Source organism: Boleophthalmus pectinirostris, unplaced genomic scaffold (assembly GCF_026225935.1).
Source record: "Boleophthalmus pectinirostris isolate CB_2022bp ecotype Guang Dong unplaced genomic scaffold, ASM2622593v1 HiC_scaffold_10, whole genome shotgun sequence".
Classification (NCBI taxonomy): domain Eukaryota; kingdom Metazoa; phylum Chordata; class Actinopteri; order Gobiiformes; family Gobiidae; genus Boleophthalmus; species Boleophthalmus pectinirostris.
This window is the reverse complement of record NW_026570971.1, coordinates 32,675,014-32,700,704: the sequence shown is the minus strand read 5'-3', so window position 1 is coordinate 32,700,704 and position 25,691 is coordinate 32,675,014. Positions and strand designations below refer to the sequence as shown.

At 40.4% G+C, this 25,691-nt stretch overlaps 1 protein-coding gene across 1 annotated transcript in view; it reads right to left on the bottom strand.

Annotated features, from left to right (window-relative positions):
• Positions 1-24,269, bottom strand: part of LOC110155077 (potassium voltage-gated channel subfamily H member 5-like) — a 51,227-nt gene extending 26,958 nt beyond the window's left edge. Inside the window, exons 1-4 of the mRNA XM_055155495.1 lie at positions 24,197-24,269; positions 13,960-14,083; positions 11,778-11,884; positions 5,309-5,437 (exon numbers count right to left, since the gene is read on the bottom strand). Coding sequence (XP_055011470.1) covers positions 5,309-5,437; positions 11,778-11,884; positions 13,960-14,083; positions 24,197-24,269 — 433 coding nt within the window. The remainder of the gene's footprint in view (positions 1-5,308; positions 5,438-11,777; positions 11,885-13,959; positions 14,084-24,196) is intronic.
• Between the last annotated feature and the right edge of the window lie 1,422 nt (positions 24,270-25,691).

The window sequence follows — 25,691 nt, the reverse complement described above, 5'->3', positions numbered from 1 at the left end:
TAAGAAACATATTATTTTTAGGGTTTTTGTTTAGGGTGACAATTTCATTTGATAAACCCATTATTTTTCATTGTCGTGGATTTCTTTTGGTCCCCGTAATCTGAAATAATTACGTTCCAAAATGTGTCTAAAAATAGAACCTCATAGTAACCAAAACTATCTGTATTATAGTATTCTGGTGTTCCCTCTCGTTTTAGCCTGGTCTCTCTTTATATATAAGTGTGATATTTTTAGCTTTGGCCCGTGCGTTTTCTCCTGTACTGTTTAAACCATTTGCTGGAGGCGAACTATCTTTCCCAATCGGAGCTTTTGTTGTCATATTTACCTCTCAAAGTGCTGCGTAGTGAAGTCTTTAGATGAACAAAAGGAGATTATGTAATAGTATCATGTGGAGGTGACAGGTTCGCTTACGTTAACATAGTTTTAACTGCACACAGATGGTAAACACATGTAAGGCTGGTAAATGTGTTCAAGAGCAGTGATAGAAACGCTGTATGTGCAAACTCAACTCAGCAGGGGGGCTGTTTAAAGGTGCATTGTGTAACTTTTCTGGTGATGGGTCCATCAAACGCTTTTCTTCATGGAAATGTTACTGCTTTATCTGGAATGTTTCACAGTATGGCATTAAATTAAATGTTTCTATCTTCATGCAGACCAAACCAAGTTAACCACCTGTAATTTGATAAATGTAAGTTTAAAGTCACACTGTGGAACATTCCAAGCAGCATTATGATGTATCCATGGAAACAAGCAGGTGACGGACCCCCAACCAAAAAGTTACATAATGCACCATTAACAAAGATCTCTGTTAAAAAGTAAGTAAGTTTTTATTCATATAGAGCTTTTCTCAGACATATGTCACAAAGACGCTTTACAGAGCATTATTCATTCACTTCAGACCTGGTGAAAGGAAGTTACTACTGTAGCCACAGCTGCCCTGGGGCAGACTGACAGAAGCGCAGCTGACGGTCTCTGCCATTGGTCCCTTCGACCACCACCATCACTCATACGCTCCACTTTCATATTAAGCAATGTGGGTGAACACATCGCAAAGTGGACAAAACTCAACATGAATTTTATGTATTTACAATTATAAACCTGGTTTGTTTGGTTCTGTTCTAATCCAGGTATAATTACAAACTTAAATGGTCCAGTACTCTATTTTCCCCCCATGTATTTTTGAGCAAAATGTGCCTTGCCAGTAGGAGCGTAACAGTACAAAAATCACACTCCTGTACATACCTCAGTTTTGAGGTCACAGTTCTGTTCATTTTCGATACAGTATGGAACAAAATGCAAAACCATTTGTATGTTTATTAAACCAACATTTTTTTTATTTTTTTTTTATTTATACAAATGGGAAAATAAAATAAATGAAAAGTGCTGCTTGGTAATACTAATAAGTTAAATAAAAATATGTACAAATAAGCAACAAATGTATGAAATATCATGAAAATAAATTCCTTTTAAACAGTAAACAAAGTTTTACTTTTACTTTTATTTACAAGTTTTACTCAGTCTTTATATTTTAGGCCTGAAAAACCAACTTGTCCACTTTGTCTGTAGTAAGTGCAGATCTGCTGCAGTTACAACGTCCCCAGTGACTGTAAATACACTTTTGCTGTTCTGTGTCAGCGAAAGGCAACGACAGTAGTTTTGCGAGGATTCCCGTGGCTCCGAGGGACATAGTCAAGGTGAGGGGCAATTGTTGTCAAGGTGACCGTCCTAACTATAAAGCGCTGTGAGACACTCTGCCTCAATCACAGATGAGTTCTCTCGTGAATATTAAAGATCTGAGCCTCTGTGTAGCTGCACATGTAATGGCCGAATGTAAACACACAAACTGCACAAACTCACTCGCGCGAGCACAGCCCTGCACCCAACAGAACATCCTGTACTAAAACTGTTCAGCACAAATACATGTACTGTTACAGCCCAACTTACCAGAGTACAGATACAAGCAGCTCTAAAGATCGAAACAAGTCCACTGTGTACTGTCTGCATCGAATTACATATTTCATTGTCTGAGAATCAGTACTCTAAGTGCACGGTTAGCATGTTAGTTGTTGTCAGCATTACAGTGAAATGCTGAACGTTGTTGTAAAAAAAAGCATTTTTTTACTCATCATGTTGAATCATTAGAATGCTCTTAATGCATTCAAAGAAAAAAAAAGCTTGACCAAAATGTGAGATTTAAACACTTAAATCGATCAGAAAATGACTGAAAAAGGAGTGAAATGATCTGTCCATGCAGCAAAATCATTTTACTTGACAAGTTCTCTTAAAATAATGAAGCAGCTTAGAACGAGTAAGTAGATAAAACTGAAAACAATATGAATAATCTGATAGAAGTTTTAAAATCTTGGCCAGATCAGGGAAATTTGCCGTGTAAGGGAAGTGAAGAGAACATGGAAACAGAAAGTTAAAACCATACTTATATTTTCTATACCGACACATACATTTTATGCCATGAGGAATATGATGAAATTTCTAAACAGACTAACAAAAGACCATAGACCTCCATACGCTCCCATATAGACGACATGACTCAGTCTTTGTCTGCGTTCTGAGCCTGAAGTGGAGCTCTGTTCACCTCCACTGAAGCGTACGGCCATTTTAAACTTATATCCCTCTATACGCGACCCATAATGCACCAGGACCTCAGGGGGGAGAGGGAGGGGACAGGAGAGAAAGAGAGAGAGAGAGAGAGGGGGAGAGAAGTGTGAAAAAGAAAGGGAGAAAGAGCATATAGAAGAGAGTATGGGGGGAGAGAAAGAAACAGAGAATAGGGAAAGAGGGAGTAAGGAAGGAGAAAGAGAGAGAGAGAGGGACAGGAAGAGACACAGAGGAGAAGAGAGGGAATAGTGTGGGGAGAGAGGAGGGAGAAAGAGAGAGAAAGGGACAGGAAGAGAGAGAGAGGAGAAGAGAGGGGAAAACGTGGGGCGAGAGAAGAGGGAGAGGAGAGAAAGGGAGAGGGGAGTAAGGAGAGGGGAGAAGTGAAGAAGAAGAGTGAGGGAATATAGTAGAGAAGAGAGAGAGAGAGAAAGAAAGAAGGAGCATATAGAAGAGAGCATGGGAAGAGAGAGAGAAGAGAGAATAGGAAGAGAGGGGGTAGGGAGAAAGAAAGAGGAGAAGAGAAGGAATAGAGTATTGAGAGAGAAGGGAGAAAGAGCGAAAAAGAGAGACAAAAATGTCAAATAGGAGAGAGAGGGGTAGATGTGGTAGACAAGAGAGAAAGAGAGAGAAAGGGGGAGGAAGAGAGAGAGAGAAAGAGAGAGAGAGAGAGAGAGGGAGAAGGAAAGAGAAGAGGTCGAGGAGAGGAGCAAAAAAGGAGGGGGGAATAAGGTAGGGGAGAAAAGTGAAGAAGAAGAAGAAGAAGAAGAAGAAGAAGAGGAATAGAGTAGGGGAGAGAGAGAGAAAGAAAGAAAGAAAGAAAGAAAGAGCATATAGAAGAGAGCATGGGGACAGAGAGCGAGAGAGAGAGAGAGAGAGAATAGGGGGATCAAGAGGGGGTAAGAAGGGAGAGAGAGGAAAAGAGAGGGAATAGTGTAAAGAGAGAGAAAGAGAGAGAAAAAGACACAAGTGAGGAAAATGTCGGATAGGAGAGAGAAGAGTAGATGTGGTAGACAAGGGAGAAAGAGAGAAGGGAGAGAGAAAGAGAAAGGAGAGAGAGGGATAAAGAAAGGGAGAGATGGGGTGAGAGGAAAAGGGGAGGAGGATAAAGAGGATGAGGAGAGAGGATGAGAGGACAGGTCGATAAAAGAGTCTCACAGCTCAGCGACTCGAGACCTGAGGCTTAAACAAGGACCAAAGCCCAGCTCCCTGCTCCTGTATTCTATTATTCTGTTTTGTGTCCTTATGCAAGACACTATCTCTCTAGTTATCTTTTTATCTATTCATGTCTTCGTTCATTCATTTAGAATTTGCTGGGTCAGGTTTGTGTTGTGTCACTCATCATAGTTTCAAATGAGCTGGAGAACAGGTCAGAATTGGTCAAGTTTTCTTCTTGTTTATCCCGTGGTGCATGAGACAAACATCTGATGACTTTATATTTGGTGCATTATGGTAACGCTAACACCAACTAGAATTCAAATGTGCCCTTCCTGAATATCAGACAATAAAACGCTTTAGGGTGTGTCATGTTGCATTTAGAGTTTGTATCGTAAATTCCAGCGCTCACGAGACAATCTCCTGTGGCCACGTTTGACCTTTAACCCTGTCCTCCTCCTTCCAGTGAGATCTGTGAGGTCATGTGACACACGATTACATCTGGGAGGGCATCTGACACACCACAATGTCTGGGAGGGCATCTGACATTTGGGCAAAATATGTGAAAAATGTTCAGTTATAAACTCATCGTGGTGAATAACATAAGGCCAGTGAGGAAGAACTTGCACTGCAAACTGTTTACAATGAACTACTTCTGTTTTTCACCTTTTTAAAACAGTAAAAACAAAGTGCACAAACATTAAATCTCAATGAAAAGTAAATAGTACATTTCCTTTCACACTGTCCATCTGATGTTGAGTGATACAAACACGTCCAGATGTGTTGTGATGTTAGATTATTGTCACTTGGAGCAGTCAAAGGTCCTTTAAACCCACAGGCTGAACTTCATGTACTATAAAACTCTACAGTACACGCTACTGCAGTACTGCTCTGTGCTGCCATCAGCACGTGTCACTGATTGATAAAGACACTTCACCTTCAAACGCAGTTTTATGTACACGAGAAGAGTGTTTTTACTGTCAAATAAAAACACTTGTTTTCATCAAATCAATACAGTAGTGCATACAGTACTGCATGTTGCAGTAGTAGCAGCAGTAGCAACAGTAGCGGTAGGTAGTAGAAGTAGTAGTAATATTAGCAGCAGTAGCAGTAGTAGCAGCAGCAGTAGTAGTAGTAGTAGTAGTAGTAGTAGCAGTAGCAGTAGCAGTAGTAGTAGTAGTAGTAGTAGTAGTAGTAGTAGTAGTAGTAGTAGTAGTAGTAGTAGTAGCAGTAGTAGCAGAGTAGCAGGTAGTAGTAGTAGTAGTAGTAGGCATTAGTAGTAGCAGTAGCAGTAGTAGTAGTAGTTGCAGTAGTAAGTAGTAGTAGCAGTAGTAGTAGTAGTAATAGTAGTAGTAGTAGTAGTAGTAGTAGTAGTACTTATAGTAATAGTAGTAGTAGTAGTAGTAGTATTTATAGTAATAGTAGTAGCAGTAGTTATAATAATAGTAGTAGTAGCAGTAGTAGCAGTAGTTATAATAATAGTAGTAGTAGTTGTAGTAGTAGTAGCAGTACTTATAGTAATAGTAGTAGTAGTTGTTACCTTTGGTGTTCTCGTCCTCGATTGGCTGCTTGAACAGGGTGATGTCTTTAAAGGTGCAGAGGAACAGAACCACTTTGTCGTTCTCGTTTCTGATGGGAGCCACTTGCATGTAGAACCACACTGGACTTCCTGTGGGGACGACACGGATTGGGCAGGGTCAGAATAACAAACTCATTATAAGAAACAAGAACGTTTCCATGAAGACGTTATTACTTTGCCTGGAATGTTCCACAGTATGGCATTAAACCTATCTCTCAACATACAAACAAGCACACCAAGTTACATGTCAGATCTGTGGAGAGGTGACCCCGCTCACAGAAACAATACATGTTTTTCATGGTCTTTTATAGTAATAAAAACACCTGCAATTGAATAAATACAAGATAGATTAGTTCAATGCCTTCCTGTAGAATATTTTAGCCGCTATCATCTACTTGTCTCCATGGAGACAAGTAGATGATAGACGCTTAGAATAGTAGATCTCGCATTGATTACCGCTGAATATTGGAACGAATGTGTCAGCAAAGCCACCATCTTGGTACTGGGTATCACTGCTTTAAATGAATGAACATCAATCAGGCACAAGGTGATAGCAGTGTTTCCCACAGACCAGTAGCACTATAGCGCAACCAATATTAACTTGAAATGAATAGTGTAATGTAACAATTATACAATAATACTAATTCAATAAATCCACCAGTCTTTATTCATGCTAAGATCCTTAAAATCACACATTAAATATTAAATATTGGCTTTATCAAGGTAGATTTTCAAAAAACTTGATGCAAGGTAATTTGGGCTAATTCACCTGGAAGCCAGAGGGCCAAGAAAAATTTGTCTGAGGGCCACATTTGGCCTCCGGGTCATAGTTTGGACATGCCTGATATAGACTTAAGAAACTATTAAAAGGTTCAACAATTCAACTAAATGAAATACTGAAACAGCATTAGCCTTGGTGCATATGCATGTCCTATCAGAACACCTCATTTGCTTTCTGAAAAATAACTTTGGGTTCTGGCTAAGTTATATTGCAGGGGGGGAGCCCGGGCCAGGCTTCTGAGTGTCGGGACGGCCTGGAGATGTGCCCGCATAGACAGTCGGGTGACTGCGGGCAGAGTTCCACGGGGCTAAGCACAGCCGTCACTCAATCTCATTTTGCGGACACCTTGCTCCACGGGCTCAGGTCTCTCGCTCCTTCTTTCTCTCTCTCTGTCTCTCTCTCTCTCTGTCTCTATCTCAGTCTTGGTTCAGTCCTAGTTCAATCTGGGTTCAAAACAAACATTTAGTATCACAGTCCTACAAAACAAAATCTATGAAATGTTATTGCCTTGCTCTTTTGTCTTTTTGTATGCGGCACATAAGTCCAGCATCTTTGCTCGCTGATACTGTGAAAATCTTTACCTTAGACCACTGAAGCCCAGTACCAAGATGGCAGCAGTATTATCATGCCACAAGGCTGAACGCTAGATCTACCATTCTATATATCTATGGACCCTCCCCTAGAAAAGTTCCATAGTGATTCTTTAAACCTGCTGTGTAGAGGAGAGTGCATTCAGGAACAGTTACTTTGAGCATCTTTTCCTCTGACACTCGAAATACAATGATTGGTTTTAACAGACTGTCTCTCTGTATCTCTGTGTGCGTGTCTCTGTGTGTGTTTGTGTGTGTCTGTGTGTATCTGTGTGCGCCAACAGAGCAGCCCCATCAGCAGAAAATCCCACTGTAAAAGAAGACCTTAAACGCACCGCTCGCTCAGAATGCACTGTAAAACCAATCCAAGCAATCAATCCGGCAACACTGCAAAAACACCGAGATCAATCCTGAGAAGTGCTGACCGACCGCAACGCCACACAAGAACGACAATAAAACGGATAGAACGAAAGAGAAACAGCGGAGAGGGGAGAGCGAGAGAGAGGGAAGAGTGAGGAGAGAAAGAGAGAGGGAGAGAATTGGATAGAGCGGGGACGGAAAGAAAGAGACGGAGAGAAAACGTGGGAGAAGAGGGAGAAAGAAATAGTGTGAGGAGAGAGAAAGAGCGGAAGAGCAAAGGAGGGATAGAAAGAGAGAGGAGAAAGAGAGAGGACAAAGAGAGGGAGCAGGATGAGAAAGAAAGAGACTAAGAGATAGAAAATGAGAGAGAAGGGAGCAAAAGAAAGAAAGGGTGAGAAGAAGAGAGCGAGAAAGTGAAAGAGCAGAGAAAGGACAAAGAGAGAAAGGTAAACAGGTGGGCAGAGGAAAGAGAGAGCAAAAAAGAGGGAGAGGAGGGAGAGAATGAGAGAATTGGATAGAGCAGGGACAGAAAGAAAGAGACGGAGAGAAAACGTGGGAGAAGAGGGAGAAAGAAATAGTGCGAGGAGAGAGAAAGAGCGGAAGAGCAAAGGAGGGATAGAAAGAGAGAAGAGAAAGAGAGGACAAAGAGAGGGAGGGGGTAGAGAAAAAGAGACAGAGTGATAAAAAATGTGGGAGAAGGGGGCGAAAGAGAGAGTGAGTGAGGAGAGAGACAGAGAGAGAGAGAGAGATTGAAGGGTGAAAAAGAGAGAGGGGAAGAGCAGAGGATGGACAGAAATTGAGAGATAAACAGGTGGGCAGAGGAAAGAGAATGAGCTAAAGAGGGAGAGAGAAAGAAAGGGAGAGGAGAGAAAGAGAGAGGACAAAGAGAGGGAGAGAATGAGAGAATATGATAGAGAATGAACAGAAAAAAAGACAGAGAGATAGAAAGTGGGAGAGAAGGGAGGAAAAGACATAAAGGGTGAGAAGGAGAGGGAGAGAGACAGAGAGAGTGAGAAGGAGAAACACAGACAGAGAGAGGGAAGAGTGAAAAGAAAGAGAGAGGGGAAGAGCAGAGGGGAGATAGAAAGAGAGAGGAGAGAAAGAGAGAGGACAAAGAGAGGGACAGGGTAGAAGAAAGAGACAGAGAGATAGAAAATGTGGGAGAAGGGGGTGAAAGAGAGAGTGAGTGAAGAGAGAGACAGAGAGAGAGAGAGAGAGCAGGTGAAAAGAAAGAGAGAGGGGAAGAGCAGAGGAGGGATAGAAAGAGAGAGGACAAAGAGAAGAAAAGAAAGAAAGAAAGAAAGAAAGAAAGAAAGAGAGAAGAGGGACAAAAAAGAGAGACGAGGGAAAGAGAGGAAGCAGGAGCAGAATGAAAGAGCGAGAAGGAGAGAGAGGGAAGAGTGAAAAGAAAGACGGGAAAGAGCAGAGAAGGGACAGAGAGAGAGATAAACAGGTGGGCAGAGGAAAGAGAGTGAACAGAAAGAGGGAGAGGGAGAAAGGGAGAGGAGAGAAAGAGAGAGGACAAAGAGAGGGAGAGAATGAGAGAATTGGACAGAGCAGGGACAGAAAGAAAGAAACAGAGAGATAGAAAATGGGAGAGAAGGGGGCGAAAGAAAGAGACAGCGAGAAGGAGAGAGAGGGAAGAATGAAAAGAAAGAGAGGGTAAGAGCAGAGAAGGGACAGAGAGAGAGAGATAAACAGGTGGGCAGAGGAAAGAGAGCGACAGAAAGAGGGAGAGGAGAGAAAGAAAGAGAGAGGACAAAGAGAGGGAGAGAATGAGAGAATTGGATAGAGAATGAACAGGAAAAAAAAGACAGAGATAGAAAATGGGAAAGAAGGGAGGGAAAGACATAAAGGGTGAGAAGGAGAGAGAGAGAGAGAGAGAGAGAGAGAGAGATGAATGAAATAGAGAGGAGAAGAGAAGAGGAGGGACAAAAAAGAGAGAGGAGAGAAAGAGAGGAAGCAGGAGTAGAAAGAAAGAAACAGAGAGATAGAAAATGGAGAGAAGGGAGTGAAAGGCAGAGAGAGCGGGAAGGAGAGAGGGAAGAGTGAAAAGGGACAGAAAGAGAGAGATAAACAGGTGAGCAGAAGAAAGACAGAAAGACGAAGAGGAGGGAAAGAGAGAACAAAGACAAAGAGGGAAAGAATGGACAGAGCAGTAAAGATAAACAGGTGGACAGAGAAAAAGAGAGAAAGAAGGAGGGAAAGAGAGAGAAAGGGAGGGAACAGCTTGGGGTAAGAATTATACGGAGATAATGACAAAGGAGAGAGAGAACGGGTGAAAAGACAGAGAGAAGAGCAGCTTTGAGAGGGGGAGAGTGGGAGCTGCTGTCTCAAAAACTTTAAATTGTTTAAATTCAGAATTTAACCTTTTGATGGGAGTATTTCAGACATGTTTGGAAGGATTTATTGTTTACAGTTTGAATATTTCATTAAATGTATGTGTGACTGGGAGCTAGCTGCGTCTTAATTAAAAGCATTATCAGCCACAAAGCAGGCCCACCGTCAGCAGCTTTGGTCTCTCAAAATGCTTATAAATCCATCGTAGTGAGTAATTAGGTTGCTTTGATTACATAAGAGAAGAGAGAGTGAATTTTTAAAGGGTCCATCTGATGCAAAATAACTCTTTCACGTTGTATCTTCTGCACATAAACAAGCACTATTTGGGTTTTGGAACATCCATTACACTATAGAGGCTTTGCACCGTCATGTGACCCCTATAGCAACGGTACCTACGTCGCCATGACACCAGGCAACACTATGTCATTGACTTCAGCAGCATCAGAGAAACATGGGCAGGTTTTGTTGTGTATTTGGTTGTTCTAGATTCTCTGAGAGGGATAAAATGATTCGTTTCTTCACTGTTCCTCTGGAAATGACTCATCAGGATCAAACAAGGGAATTATCGGAAAAAAAAAAACAAAAAAACGGGAATTATGTCTAGAGAACATAAACCACGAAGAGATTTCCTATGGTCCCATCAAGACACACTCACGTCACTTTCATCAAGGTATTTGCTATTTAAATAGTTTCATAGTTTATTTAATGAGAGAAGCACATTTACTGAACTAAAATGTAAAAAGAAAACATTTGCAGTGTGAGTGGCAGTAGAAACTGCATCTTCCAGCGCACATATAAACATGTCACTCATCGTGGGACCCTTGTTTTCTTTATTACCACAACTATGTCTTATAGAATTAATCACTTTTTGCGAGCAGATCTTTCTAACGTTCGCAAGGATCTTTTCATGGCCGTTTCTTTCGAGGTTCATCATGTTGATCATAAGAGTCCAAAGTGGGTTCGTTGAATCATAAACTAGTGTGGGTTTTTCTGGATAAATTTATGAAATTTTAGTTCAGTAAATGTGCTTCTTTCATTAAATAAAGTATGAAACAATTTAAATAGCAAATATCTTGATGAAACTTCATGTGTCTTGATGGTACAATAGGAAATCTCTTCGTGGTTTATTTTTGCTAGTCGTAATCCGCGTCTTTTTTTCGATAATTCCCTTGTTTGAGCTCCTGATGAGTAATTTCCAGAGGAATAGTGAAGAAACGATTTGTTTTATCCCGTTCAGAGCGTCTAGAACAACCAAATACATAACAAAACCTGCCCATGTTGTGAAGCGTTTTCTGCTACGTCAAACGCGTCAAAGGTGTAGCTGCCGCGTCATCGTTGGAGCAGCTTTAGTTCGTTGTCACGTGGGAGGGTGGCAGAAATACGCTGCAATTTGTTTAAAAAAAAAAAACACCGAATCAATCAAAAAACCACTTCAGTGACATATACAAGGCCCACACATCACTCTTAGAAGGTAGAAAGCTCTGAAAAGTTGATTTTGCATGAAATGGGCCCTTCAACACCCAAAACTCTCAACCCTTCTCGGTGGAGCTGTCCATGGTGCTGAAATAACACACTCGTTAAATTGTGTTTGTTTTTATCTTCAACTGTGTCCTGTAGTTTTAAAACAGACCCAGTGTTGTGTTTTGTTTCATTCACACGTTTGAGTAATCCTAGTGTATTAGTCTGTCTGCATCCCCAAAGCTCAAAATGCTCTGTTCCACCTCGTGATGTCATGTAGTGGTAGTATTCAAGTTCACAGCGACTTTTACTTTTTTCAGATGTCAGGAATTCCAGGGCTGAAATGACCCAAATGATTCTAGTGAAGGTGTGTGGATCTTAAAAAAACAGTGGAGCATTTCTGTATAACCACATGACATCACAAGGTGGAACAGAGCGTTTTCAGTTTGACAGAAGAACTAATATAATATAATATAAATGTAATATTGGCCCTTAAATTGATTTGATTTATTTAAAAGGTACACTGTTTAACTTTGTGCTTGGGGGTCCATCACCTGCTTGTTTCTATGGATACATCATTGCTCTGCCTGAAATGTTCCACAGTATGACATTAAACAGCCCTACTTAACATTTATTCAGTTACAGGTGGTTTTACAGCTGAAAAATGCCTCGAAAACAGACATTCTGACTGTGAGCGGGGTCGCCTCTCCATAGACCTGACCTGTAACTTGGTCTGGTTTGGTCTGCATGAAGATAAAAAGCTTTAATGCCATACTGTGAAACATTCCAGCATCTAATATCTCCATGGAGAAAAGTGTCTGACAGACCCTCCACTTGAAAAGTTACACAATGCAGCTTTTTCAGTCTGAACTCGTCCCACAGACACAGAGGAGTGACTCACGGTTCTTTCGGTACAGCAGGATCTCAAAGCAGTCGGACTCGTAGTTATCAAACGCCTCACGCACTTTGTCAATGGTCTTTTTATCGGTGAGTTCGCCGTACATGAAGCTGAGGAGAAAGAAACAGGTGAAAACAAAACAGGTGAGAAATTACACTTAGGACACAGTAAACAAGAACAAGACTCAGAGAATTAAAAATCATATAAAAGTCAAACTTATAATACATGTTACTATGTTGTTTTTCGGTAAATATAACATTTTCAAAACAATAAAAGGTAACATGGTGATCTAAATATGTTATGGGTTAGCAGTTTATACCAGTGGTGGGCCTTCTCTGCTGGCCTAAAACAATATCTGAATCACAGACTGATGTTAATTATATTATTATTAAATAATTCCAAATGGTCTGTCCGCTTCCAGGGCTTTTCTGATGCTTGTGCTGCTTCCACACATGTATTTTCATATTAAAGCATTTGACCAATCACATTTCAGCCGTCACTTGATGCTAGGCAGAGTCAAAGTCAAAGAAGTGTCCCTGAGGCCTTCACAATCTGCTCTGCAGGCTCTTGAACACAAAATAAATGTCCATGAAACTGTTGCTTCCCAATCAGATTTTGAGTTGGTATCACCAGGGCCTTCTAGCAGGCGCAAGACGTCACCGGATTCACCAGTGATTGGACAGTCAGAGAGTGAACCAGCCAAAGCAGCAAACTGTATCTGTAGCAGAACCAGGACTAAACCTAAACTGGACTTGAGTGAGAGAGAGAGCAAGAGAGAGAGTATCTGCAAAGCGCAATCGGGCGACAGCTGCACTGAGCCCCGTGCAGCTCGGAGCACTGGCCCCGGCGCAGCCCTTTCGTCTGCGGTCATCCGACAGTAGCCCATGTAGACTGTGGGCGCACCTTCAGGCCAGTCCCGACAAACAGTCCTGGTTTAGTTCTGCTTTAGTTCTGGTTTAGTCCTGGTTTAGCACCCCGTCGCTCTTCACTTCTTTTTCGTGCACCGCACACCCCCCCTCCTCACTTCTCCATGCACAGAATCTCCACGGCTCTTTATACTGTGTTTCTGTATAATAAGATACTTTTATAACCATAAAATAGTTATTGAGGAGTGGATTGTTACAGACAGAGCATTACTGAAGGCCTAGGTGTTAAATGCACGCTCCGCCACTGGTTTATACCCCATAGCAGTAAAATACCTCCTCTTGAATAAACACATTTATTTATGAGGCGCCTTTCTGGACACTCAACTTCACTTTACAACAATAAACAAATACAAAAGTATCAACAAAGCTAAATACAATAATGACAATTTTATTATCATTATAAAAAATAAACAAATAAATTACGACTGGGTGAAATGAAAACTGAATGTGTTTTTCCCACATTTGGTTTAATTGTGATTTTGACTTGGTCTTATTAAACAGAGCCTTGCCTCAGTGCAGACTCACATACATCACATATGACAGTGTATTCAGTTACTCACAGATTGTGCCTCAGGCCCCATTTCAGCATAATGTGTTTTTAATGGCACCATTTCAAGTGGAATTCATAAAAGTGTCGCCGAAACAGCCTCAGAATCCCACACGACAAAAGTACTATTGTTTTATTTAAATTTTGGGGAAGTTAGCGACAAAAAGTGATTCTATATTTGTACATTTGTAGAACAATCTACACAGTTCTTGTTTTGGTCCTATAGTCTTAATTAAGTCCTTGTGTAATTTTGGTTTAGTGCTGCCTTGGTCCTGATTTTGTCCTAGTTAGTGTTCGGTTAGACCTGATGTAGACCTTGTTTTTTGTTTGTTTAGTCCTGTCTTAAACCTGATTTACTATAGGTTTAGCTCAATTAGAGCCTTAGTTTTGTTCTGGTTCAGTCCTGATTTAGTACTGGTTTAGTCCTGATTCAGCCCTGGTTTAGTCCCTGTTTAGTCCTGGTTCAGTCCTGGTTCAATCCTGGTTCAGTCCTGGTTCAATCCTGGTTTAGTTCTGGTTTAGCCCTAGTTTAGTCCTTGTTTAGTCCTGGTTTAGCTCTGGTTTATTCAGATTTAATCCTGGTTTAGTACTGGTTCAGTCCTGGTTCAATCCTGGTTCAGTCCTGGTTATTTCTGGTTCAGTCCTGGTTTATTTCTGGTTCACTCCTGTCAGTTGATGTTACAGTTTGTGTGTTGCAGTTGCGTGCTTGTACCTGCAGGTGGAGCTCTTCTGCATGACCTCTGCCCTGTGGAACCCCGACAGTTTACAGAATCCATCGTTGCTATAGACGACGGGCCACTCCACGATCTGAGCGTTCCCCAACAGGAAGCTCGTCTCTGCGGAAGACAACACACACAACAGCTCAAAGAACGTCCTAAAGCTGCAACGCAACACTTGTCTCATGGAGGGTCTGCCACCTGCTTGTCTCCATGGTGATACTACAAGTTTGCCTAGAATGTTCCACAATATGGCATTAACCCTACCTATTTCCATTGAGACAAGCAAGTGACCCTACAAGTGATTAACAGGTTTCTCAAAGCTTCTCAAAACTCTACATTGGAATTATTCATTGACTTCACACTCAGTAATGTAAGCAAATAGCCACAGCTGCCCTGGGACAGACTGATGGAGACAAGGCTGCCAATCTGTGAATCTGGTCTGAGCGGGAATCAAACCTCTGACCTTCTTACTTGTGGACGAGTGCTCTACCCACTGAGTCACTGTTACTAAACCTAATTAAATTTGGATTTATCAGTAAGAAGAGAGATGCAGGTGGGGACTTGAGATGAACAAATAGTAATTTTCTGAACTCTGACGTCTCAAATGTAGGAAAATACAGAATCACGCAAACACTCAAACCTCAAACCTCAAGAAAAAATGCAAAATGGATTTAAACAGTACATTTTCAGGAGCCTGTGATGATTAAAAGTGTTCACAGTCCTGTTTAGGTGTTTTTTGGTTGGTTTGATTTAAATAAATGATCAGTAAATCTTGACAAAATGAAATTTCTGATATTTAGTAATAACAAAATAAAGAATGATATTAAATTAAAATGAATGAACATGAAATAGAAAAGGTACATTATATCACATTTCTTGGAGTGATTACATGGAGTGCGTATACATGCACATCAATAACCTGGTTATGATCGGGTTTTTTGAGTATCCCGGTTTCTTCATGGTGCATGTAACCCGGTAACGCAGTAACCCGGTTTCAGTATCTCGGTTATTAGAAACCGGGTTACTGCAGCTGGTTTATTCCGATAGTAACCGGGATACTTGTAAACGCAGTACCCGGTTACTGCAACATAAAGTTGAGTGCACACTTGGTAAATGGTCACATTTTTCTATAGCGCTTTTCCACCTTCAAGGCACTTTACAACAAGGAACCACTCACTCATTCACACACCAGTGTATGCAGACACTGTGGGCAAGGTGGGTTAAGTGTCTTGCCCAAGGACACAACAGCAGCATTCATCTGTGGGAGCTAGAATCACACCAGCCAACCTGTGGGTCAGTGGATCTGACCGCTCAACCTGTGATGTTCATGTTGAGAGTGGGATTCAAACCGCCGACCTTCAGATCAGTGGGTGAATGCTCTACCAACTGAACTACTGCCGCCCACTTTCCAGTCTTTTCACCACAACAGTAGCGACATAAATAAACTGACCAACATAAATAAAGTGACCAACATAAATAAAGTGACCACATGAGTAAAATGTAGCTGCGCTAAACCTGCACATGTACAATCTGCACTCGTATAACGTGCACTCGTGTGATCACTGAAAAGCTAAAACATGAACTATCTCCTGTACTGTATACGAACAGAACAAACTTACCACCATTAACACCTCTTCTGTCACAAAAAGAACACACATAATCCACTGAGTCGTGTCATTTAGTCCAAAAGAAGCTGAACCACATCAGCGGCACAAGGAGCAGCTGTTTTTATCAACACAGTTTATGCTAATTAGCGATGCGGTCTTAAGTCTCGTTTCTGTAAAACGTAAACAAATGTGATCAGAGCTGAATGATCTGATCAAACGGGCTGATGTGGCTCTACAGTGGTTATGGTTTATATGTTGTAAAGTTGAGTTTATTTATGCAGAAGATTTTAATGAAGAATCTGTTGGTTTGATGTGTGCAGTGGATTGTGGGAGATCTCGTAGCTCCTTAGCTTCTTATGCTAAAGGAGCTCACGGTTTGTATTTTTCCTGGTTTATTAAATTGATTTAAGTACATTTTTGTGATTGCGCATTTGTAAGATTATGTCAAGAAACCGGGATACTCCATTTGATCATGTATACGGGGATATGAGTGTCCCGGTTTCTCAGTGCGCATGTAAACACAGTAACACGAACACTGACAGAACCGGGATATGGAGAATAACCGGGATACTGATGTGCATGTAAACACACTCCATACAACAGAAGAAATAAATAAATAAATGACGGTATATTCTGAATAAAAATGCATTGCATCAACTTTATTGTTCTCTCATCATCACACCTTACCTAGAATGTTGAATGAAGAATATGGCCTTGAAATTTGGGGAAACACATATAAATCTAAAACTAATCCAGTCCTTCTACTGCAAAAAAAGCCATTAGACTCTTGAACCATGCACCCAGAACTCATTGTTCATCCTATCAAATGTCCTATCAAATTGCTCTTTCTTTGCAGGCAGTGTTCACTCAGAGAGACAGTAAATATAATCTAAGAGGTACATGTGTGTTCCACAGGCTGCACACTGTTTATCAAGCAAACGAGCAACTGTCAAGCAACTAAAACAAACCAAATTCTCTTTTTTAATTCAAAATAACTTTTAAGAGAATAGCAACAGAAAAATATGTGAAAGAATAACGTTAGTAGATATTTTTTGTTATAATTAGAATAATTGTTGATTTTTCATTATGATGACGTATTAATGTCATATTAATTTTGAGATGAAAGTCCATGAACGTGCTGTAGTTGGAGATAAGCGGAGGCACAATAAGCTTCAGCTTCTGCCTACACCTGCTCACTGACTTACTCAGTGTTTCATTTGATTGTTCTACACTGAATATATTTTATTTTATGACATCAGATTGAATATAATGTATGTAGACTGTAATGAGTTAAACATTGACCAAATCAAAACACGTGAACATAGAGCTGTTCGATTAAGGAAAAAAAAATCATTATCACAATTATTTTGGTCAATATTGAAATCACGATTACTCATATGATTAGTTTTTAGTTACATGATGCATTTATTTAGCATTTCTCTCTCTAAAAAAACAAAAACGCTTTGTTATTGATTATTTACACAAAACTTTCAAATTGAAAATAAATATAGGCTACACATAAAGTATGTAGCTTGTATGTGTATCCCAAAATAAACTTTGTAAATCATTTCAACTCGATTATGTGAGTTTGTTACACAAATGGAAATCGCGATCAAAATTCAATGAATTGCACAGCCTTACATAAACATGAACATGAACATGAACATAAAGATGAACATGAATGTGAACGTGAACACGAACATGACTTGCAGCAAAAAGGTGAAAGTGACTGAACACTGAAAAACTGTTGGTTAATGCTAGCTAGTTTGCAATGTGTAATTTGAGGGACTTGTTTCACAGCACAAATCTGCTCATCTGTTGTAGCTCCAGTGAAGTTCCTCATGGTCAGATTGTGTTGAAATAAAACTCAGATTAAAGTCTAACAGAGCTTCAGACAGAGCAGTGCCTCCAGTTAGCTTCACACCCCTGGGAAAGTTGATGACATCAGCTTCAAAGTATCAAAGCATCCTTTAAACCAAATGAAAAAGTCCTTGTTTTGAGCTGTGGCGTTCAGATGAAGCTGATAAAAGTGTATTTGCCCAAAGCAGAGATCAGAGGCAGTCAGAGGCACTTTGACTCGCACTCGGATACAGACAGACTATATTTAAACTTACACAGACTGGAAGTGAGATCAATGCAGCTTTATGGGAGTCATTAAAGGAGCACTGACGGACATTAGCAAGACCACATCAAACTGCAGGGGGGGCTAAAGTCACTAATGTGATTTTTACTTCTAAACACAGTAATAGCAGAAGTAGTGTTTGTTCAAGGGTTGTCAAAAGAATCAAAAATCTGATGCTAATCGATACTAAACCTAGTATCAAAACTGGATTTTCATTTTTCACAAGTATCAAGACTAAAAAAGTCACAATCACAGGACAGAAATGAACCTTTACTTGAATAGCTTTAGAATGATCTTGAGCTGTATCAGAACAAATACATGTTTTTTCAAGTTTGAGCAATAAAACCCCTGTACTGGCAGATAAATAGATATTAGCTAGATATGTTTAATGCCATATTGTGGAATATTGCAATACCATCTCCACAGAAACAAGCAGGTGGTGGACTCTACACGGGAAAAGTAACATGGTGTGTCTTTAAAGAGGTGGTATTATTTATGCAAAATCATTCTTTTTCTTTAGCTTTCCACCATGTTATAACTTTGTTCCTTCATCAAGTCCATGCCTGAAGAGATTTGAAATGTCATCCATACATGTGTGAGTAATCTACTGAATGAATAATGGCCTTTATTGCCAATTTCTTCACATGTACTGAACATACAAAGGAATCAAAATTGGACCTGTTACCCTGTCTGTACATTACAAACACACAATCCAATATGACATGGGGAAACTAGATAAGGACCAGACCAGGACACAGGGAGAAAATATGAATAAACAATGCAGCAAACATGAGGATATGGGGAGGAGGAAAAAAAAAAGAGGAACACCCCCAGACCATGCACCTATTGGAGCATAGTATGGCAGAGTACACAATAAAACAACAACACCTCCGCGACATGAGCAGAGAGTCAAAGCACAGTACAAACATTTCCACAGGACTAGGAACTGGGTAGGGTGGGGGTGTGGAAATAACCCAGTGTAGGCAGGCAGCCATCTGGATCCCGCAGACATCGGCGCTGGATCTCTCCCTATTCAAACCCTCCTTACACCAGCCGTAAGATTCTGTCCAATGCTCCACCCACAAGTCTACGTCACCCATGCTCCCACACGACAATTCTCCATAAATATACAAAAAAGTTTAGCAGTGCAGAATGTTCAGTCAAATTAGAGTCTGGTCCAGTCTGTCCTGAGGTCTGCTCCAGGTCCAGACTAGAGCCTCGAGCGAGTCTCAAACACATGTCCCTCTGTCACACGGAGAAAGAGACCGTGTCCTCCACATATCCAGAAATGTTTTTTTTTTCCCCTGATTGTTTCTATAAGTGACAAGGTCCATTCTCCTGCCGTGTTTATCCACACACACCACAACATCTGGGAGGGCATCTGACACACCACAACATCTGGGAGGGCATCTGACACACCACAACATCTGGGAGGGCATCTGACACACCACAACATCTGGGAGGGCATCTGACACACCACAACATCTGGGAGGGCATCTGACACACAAGGATACATACAAAAACATGATACAAAACTGTACACAAGAACCTGACAAACTTGATGCGACGTGCAGTAGTTTCAACAGTGGGATGCACGCTGAAAGTTGTGACAACGTTCTGAAGGGGCAGTGAGTTAGCGTGGGGAGCAAAGGGAAGGGAGACTTAAAGCATCAAAAACATACATAAAACATGCAAATATGTTTGTTTGTTTTTTTGGTGAATACAGCATTTTCAAAACAAGAAAAGATAAAATGGTGATCTAAGTATGTTATGTGTTAGAAATATATGTAAAATACCTCATTTTAAACAATATAAATTCATTTCATTGTATTTCATTCACTTTTCTTCTGAGCCATATTTAAATCTGAACACATTTACAGACACATTTCTGATTCACTGTAAAAAAAAAAATAAAAAAAAAAATTCATCTGGAAGAAATTTCTATTCTTTTTTGTCAATTTGGCCCACGCAGCAGTTAGACGAAGCAGTCGCAGGAGAGGTATAATGAATTGGAAATCCATCATCTACCGTATAAAAACACTATAAATTGGCAGCAGTGGTTTAACTCAATAAAAGTCTAACCATTAAATGAACACGGCACCAAAGCATTGTGGGATATGCGGTTTACGGGGGTCAGACCGCGAAAGGAAAGAGCCGATTCAGACTATTATCTAATGACCATCTCTCCTCGGAGTAAATCCTTGCTGGATCCAAGAGCTGACACAGACCCGGGCAGTTTCCTCCTTTCCCCTTTCATCTCCGACCAATTACTGACACAGTTGAGCCAAAATGGCCGCCCGTGGGTTAAACCAGGGTTAGAGGGACAAGAGGAGAGAAGGAGGAGAGCTTTTTAAAGAAAGGAGCAGCTCATATTCAGTATTTCTGTGGTTAGGACAATAAAACGTGTTATTTCTTTTATTTTAAATGTGCATTGTGTAACTTTTCTGGTGGAGGATCCGTCAGATGTGTTTCTCCTTGAAGATGTTTCTATTCTTTCTATCGCCATGGAGTCCAGATCACATTACAGGTCAGATCTGTGGAGAGGCGTCCCCACTCACAGTCAGAATGTCTGTTTTTCTAGATATTTTTGAGCTATAAAACCACCTGTAATAAAATAAGTGTAAGGTAGAGATCTTTAATGTCATACTGTGGAACATTCCAGGCAGAGCAATGACATATCCAATTAAAAAGTTACACAATGCACCTTTAAGAATGCCTTACCAACATAACACTAAGACTAAAAACATAATTAAAGACAAATATTACATTATTTTCTGACCTATGTTCTAATGTAGTTTCCTCATCACAAACAGACCTGGAGTTGTGTTTTGTTTCATTCCCACATGTTAAACACACAAACTCTGCACATTGAGGCTGAGTTCTTCTCTCAGACAAACTTCTCTCTCCACCTTGTGATGTCATGTGGTAATACAGGAAGTGCTTCAGTGTGATTAAACTCCATACACCTTCACTAGAATCATGCGGATCATTGGAATTGCCAAACTCTACTGAACTAAAGGTGAAAGGAGCTGTTAACTTGAAAACTACCAGAATTTTGAGCTTTGGAGACAAAACACAACTCCAGGTTTGTTTTTGACGAAGGTAACAACATTCTAAAATGACTAAAAGCTCACAAGAGTCCATTTTGTGTAATGTAGGACTTTTAAAACAAAGGTTCGATCAGGATTACATTAGATCTAAACAAGGACTAAACAAGGTCTAAACCAGAATCAAACCAGGACTATAGCCACGCAGGACTAAATAAGGACTAAGCCATGACTAAACTAGTGGCTAAACTCATTCTAAAGCTACCTCCAGGAGAAACATTAACCACTCTGCCACAAACCTGCGCTGTATTTACAGTTGAAATAAAGCATGACTCAGCAGATTTTCAGCTGTAAACACAAGTCAGCACAAATGGAAATGAGGGAACGCCACACGAGGAGAACGCTAATTAAGAGACAATTATGAAACATGCTTTAATAGGACCATTAAACCAGGACTAAACCAGGACTAAACCTGGACTAAACCTAAACCAGGACTAAACCAGGACTAAACCTAGGACTAAACCTGGACTAACGGACTAAACCAGGACTAAACCAGGACTAAACTAGGACTAAACCAGGACTAAATCAGGACTAAACTAAACCTGGGCTAAACCTGGACTAAACTAAAGGAATAAAATAGGACTAATCCATGACTAGAGAAGACTAAACCAGGACTAAACAGGACTAAACCAGGATTAAACAAGAACTGAAACCCAGACTAAATCAGGGCTAAACCAGGACTAAAGTGGAACTAAACCAGGACTAAACCAGGGATAAACAAACACCATATCTGGACTAAACAAGAACTAAATCTGGACTTAACCTAAGTCTTAACCAGGACTAAATTGTGATTTAAACCAGGATTAAACCAAGACTGAGATGATACTAAATCAGGACTAAACTATAACTAAACCAGGATTAGGTCCAAATCAGAACTGAACTCTGTTTTCCAGACTTGTGCTTTAATATACTGGCTAAACTAAGACTAAAACAGATCTTTGTAACACTGCAAAAACACTGCACTAGCAAAATAAATAACTCTGTTTTAAAGTAATATTTTCTTACATAAGTACTACAAGTAACATCAGCACCTCTAAGGTAACTTGAGCATAGTTGGATTTTCATATTTGGCAGCTGAAAACACTGCTTCACAAACCCTTTTTATCAGCAGACTAAAACCACAAATAAACCACGACAAAACCAGGACTAAACTAAGACTAAAACCAGAATTAAAACAACACCAAAACTAAACTAAGACTAAAATCAGGATTAACCAGGAAAAAAACAGGACTAAACCAGAATTAAATCAAGACTAAAACCAGGATAAAGCCAACACTTAAACCAAGACTAAACCAGGACTAAAACCAGAACTAAACCTAGACTAAAAAAAAGAGACTAAACTAAGACTAAGACCAGGACAAAACCAAGACTAAAACAGGACTGAAGCAGGACGTAAATGAGGAAAAAGCACTGGTCCATGTCTTACTGTCACTGTAGCCCTATGAGACATGTGGTACATGCAGTTTTACACTGCAGCATCTTTGGTCCAATTAGAGTCTGGTCCAGTCTGTCCTGAGGTCTGCCTCAGGTCCAGACTAGAGCCTTGAGCGAGTCTCAAACACACGTCCCTCTGGCACACGGAGAAAGAGACCGTGTCCTCCACGTACCCACAGATGTTTTTTTTCCTGATTGTTTCTATAAGTGACAAGGTCCATTCTCCTGCCGTGTTTATCAAACCACACCACAACATCTGGAAGGGCATCTGACACACCACGACACCTCAGTCTAGCACTACAGGGATACAGGAGGATGGGAGAGAATCTGACATAGGGATATATGCCGATGGGAGGGCATCTGATACACAAGAATACAGGAGCACACACAGGCATAAACTGAAGGGGGATGGGAGGGCATCTGATGCACAGTGATAAATATAAATCCAGAACTGAAGCACTGGTCTTGAAACTCACATTTCAAATTCATAATACAAGTTCACTTAATTAAATAAGATGTTTTAAAAAAAAATAAAAAATAAATAATAATAATAATAATAATAATAATAATAATAATAATAATAATAATAATAATACTTTGTTTCTTTGTTACTTTGTGTTCTGCCTGCATGTCTATGGTGGAATGGTGAGTGGGATTGACAGAAAAACTGTTGGCTAAAGCTGCCCAGCTTGTGACATGTGATGTTATTTGTTACTTGTTTAACAGCACAAATACAAAGCACAGACTCAAGTCTAACTTGAGTAACAGAGCTTCAGTCAGAGAAGTGCCTACAGTTAGCATCACATCCCAGGGAATGTTGATGACATCAACTGAGGTTTAAGTATCAAATAACAGTAAAATTACACACAAAAGTGCAGAAATGTACCTTAATAAACTTTAATTTACGATATTATTTCATTTTCAGTTTTAATCAAATCTTTTTGTTGCATTTTTACTGTAAACGACAAACTGCATATTTGAATTTTGCATAACTTCAAAACAATCTGATCTGTATCTGTATTTCTCTGCCCACCTCGGAGCACTCGTGGTGATCACAAGAAAAAAATTGGTCCAGAGTTTTTCATTCAGTTAAATGAGAGGTTAATTGGTGACAACTAGATCTTAATATAACCAGGATAACCAGGTCTTTAGAAATCCCAAGTGATTTAAAATGGGGGAGACCGAGGATGGCTCTAACAGTTTTTTACTTGAGCAGGTATAACTGATAATATATTAGTTGTTCTGAATCAGAGTTAACTTAGAAAATGTGACAACTTCTGTTAATTTAATTAAACCCAACCAACCGATAACGGTGCGTAAAACGACCCGTTGCGCTCGACTAAACTCTGTTATAGACTCAAATCCAAGAGGTAAAATGCCTTCACAAATAGTCCTTTTAAAGGCTCGAGTCTGTAATTTAGCCTATCTAAAGGTTGAATCACTATTGACTAGAATCCAATTATAAAAACAGGATTTAGCCAATAGCCACAGAATAGGTAAGTCATGTTATTGTAGGTGATTTTTTTGTTTCGTTTTGACCACAGAAATGCGTCAAAACGATTCTGCAAATCATCTAAATATTAAATCATTATTGTTGTCTGCACGCTAGCAAGTTTCTCACAGATGTTCAGTTCGTAGGAAACAGTTGCAAGTTACATTTTTAAGTTGATAAATTATAGGCGAACTGCAAAGAAAGTGTTGCCGCTATGCACTTGTCTCATAAATCACAAAGTTTTCCATTGTCTTACACCGCTTCAAAACCAAACCTGTAGTAGTCTTCTCAGATGAAAGCTGTTTATCCAAGGCAAGATTTTAGTCCAAGGAAAATAAACATTAAATTGCTTCCAAAATCCCCCAAAATAAACGGGTACATCCGCGTGAAATCTCGTGCGTAAAAAGCTTATTGCGGACGTTAAATCCTCGTTAAATCCGTCCGGTTTTCGTCTCCAAACAAACTCACCGCTGGACCTCCTCACGATGTTCTCCAGGAAGGTGTTCTGCGGCGCCACCAGCCCGCGTTTCCCGCCGGGCATCGTGCTTCTGAGGCCGGCTGCTGAGGCTGAGGCTGCTCGCTGTGCGGAGACCCAGAGCGCATGGTACCGCGAGCTCCAGCGGCTGCACGCGACGCACTGACGGAGAGGCGCGACAGCAGAGGAGAGCAGAGAGGAGGGAGAGAGGGAGGGGAGAAAAGCACTGTAGATGGAAAGGAGGGAGGGAGAGAAAGAGATGGGAAGAGAGCAGAGGTAGGGAGAGAGAGGAATACAGAGGGAGGGAAAGAGGAGGGAGTGAGAGATAGGAGGAGAGAGGGAGGGAAGCAAAAGGAGAAAGAAAAGCAGGGAGGGAGAAGAAACAAACAGGTGCATGTGAGTAGATGCACTGTAAAATCTAATAAGTTAGTCTTACTTGAAAAAGTCCCTGCTTAAACTGCTGCCCTTGCAACCCGGGCCCAGATAAATGGGAGAAAATGGATGGATGGATGGAGGACTACACCAGGTCTAAACCAAATCTAATACATGGACCAAACCAGGACTAAGTCTAAACAAAATCTTTAAGTAAGTAAATGGTCCCTTTTTTCTATAGCACTTTTCCACCTTCAAGGCATTCAAAGCACTTTACAACAAGGAACCACTCACACATTCATTCATACACCAGTGTATGCAGACACTGTGGGCAAGGTGGGTTAAGTGTCTTGCCCAAGGACACAACGACAGCATTCATCTGTGGGAGCTGGAATCACACATCAGCCAACCTGTGGTCAATGGATCTGACCACCTGTGATGTTTATGTCGAGAACTGGATTCAAACCACCAACCTTCAGATCAGTGGGCGAATGCTCTACCACCTGAGCTACTGCCACCAAGTAGAAGCAAACTGAAGCCTGTAAATGAATGATACTGGATTCCAGCATTAGGAATGAGGTTATGTAAATGAATATGAGCTTTAGTCCTGGGTCTGTTCATTTTCTCATGGTCTTGTCCTGTTTAGTATGTGGTGTTGGTTTGGCTCTCTCGTGCAGCATACCTCGATCCACAGGTCTCGAAAAGTAAACAGTGGCCATAACAAAAGACTGAAAAAATCCACTGTTTAAACATGACATTTTTGTTCCTAATCTTAACCTAATCTGAATAGCAACACACGCTGACAAACTACATCTAATACTCCCTTGTAAAAGTAGGTCTATGTGTTGAAAGTTAAATAAGGGCCCAGTCAAGCAGAAGTAAACAACAAGGCCAAAAAATCAAGTTAATGCATCTGATATAAAAATGTATTGAACAGATACATATGTACTCTAGTTTATGAAACTGTTGACCTTTTTTCTGTACCATTTTTGGTTCTAAAGTTCCATATGTTTTAAACAGACCATGTATGAAACATGGAACAAAAATTATTTCCCAAATTTCAAAGACCTGCAAATCATGTCAATAAATGGATGTATTTCATCATATCTTGTGTTA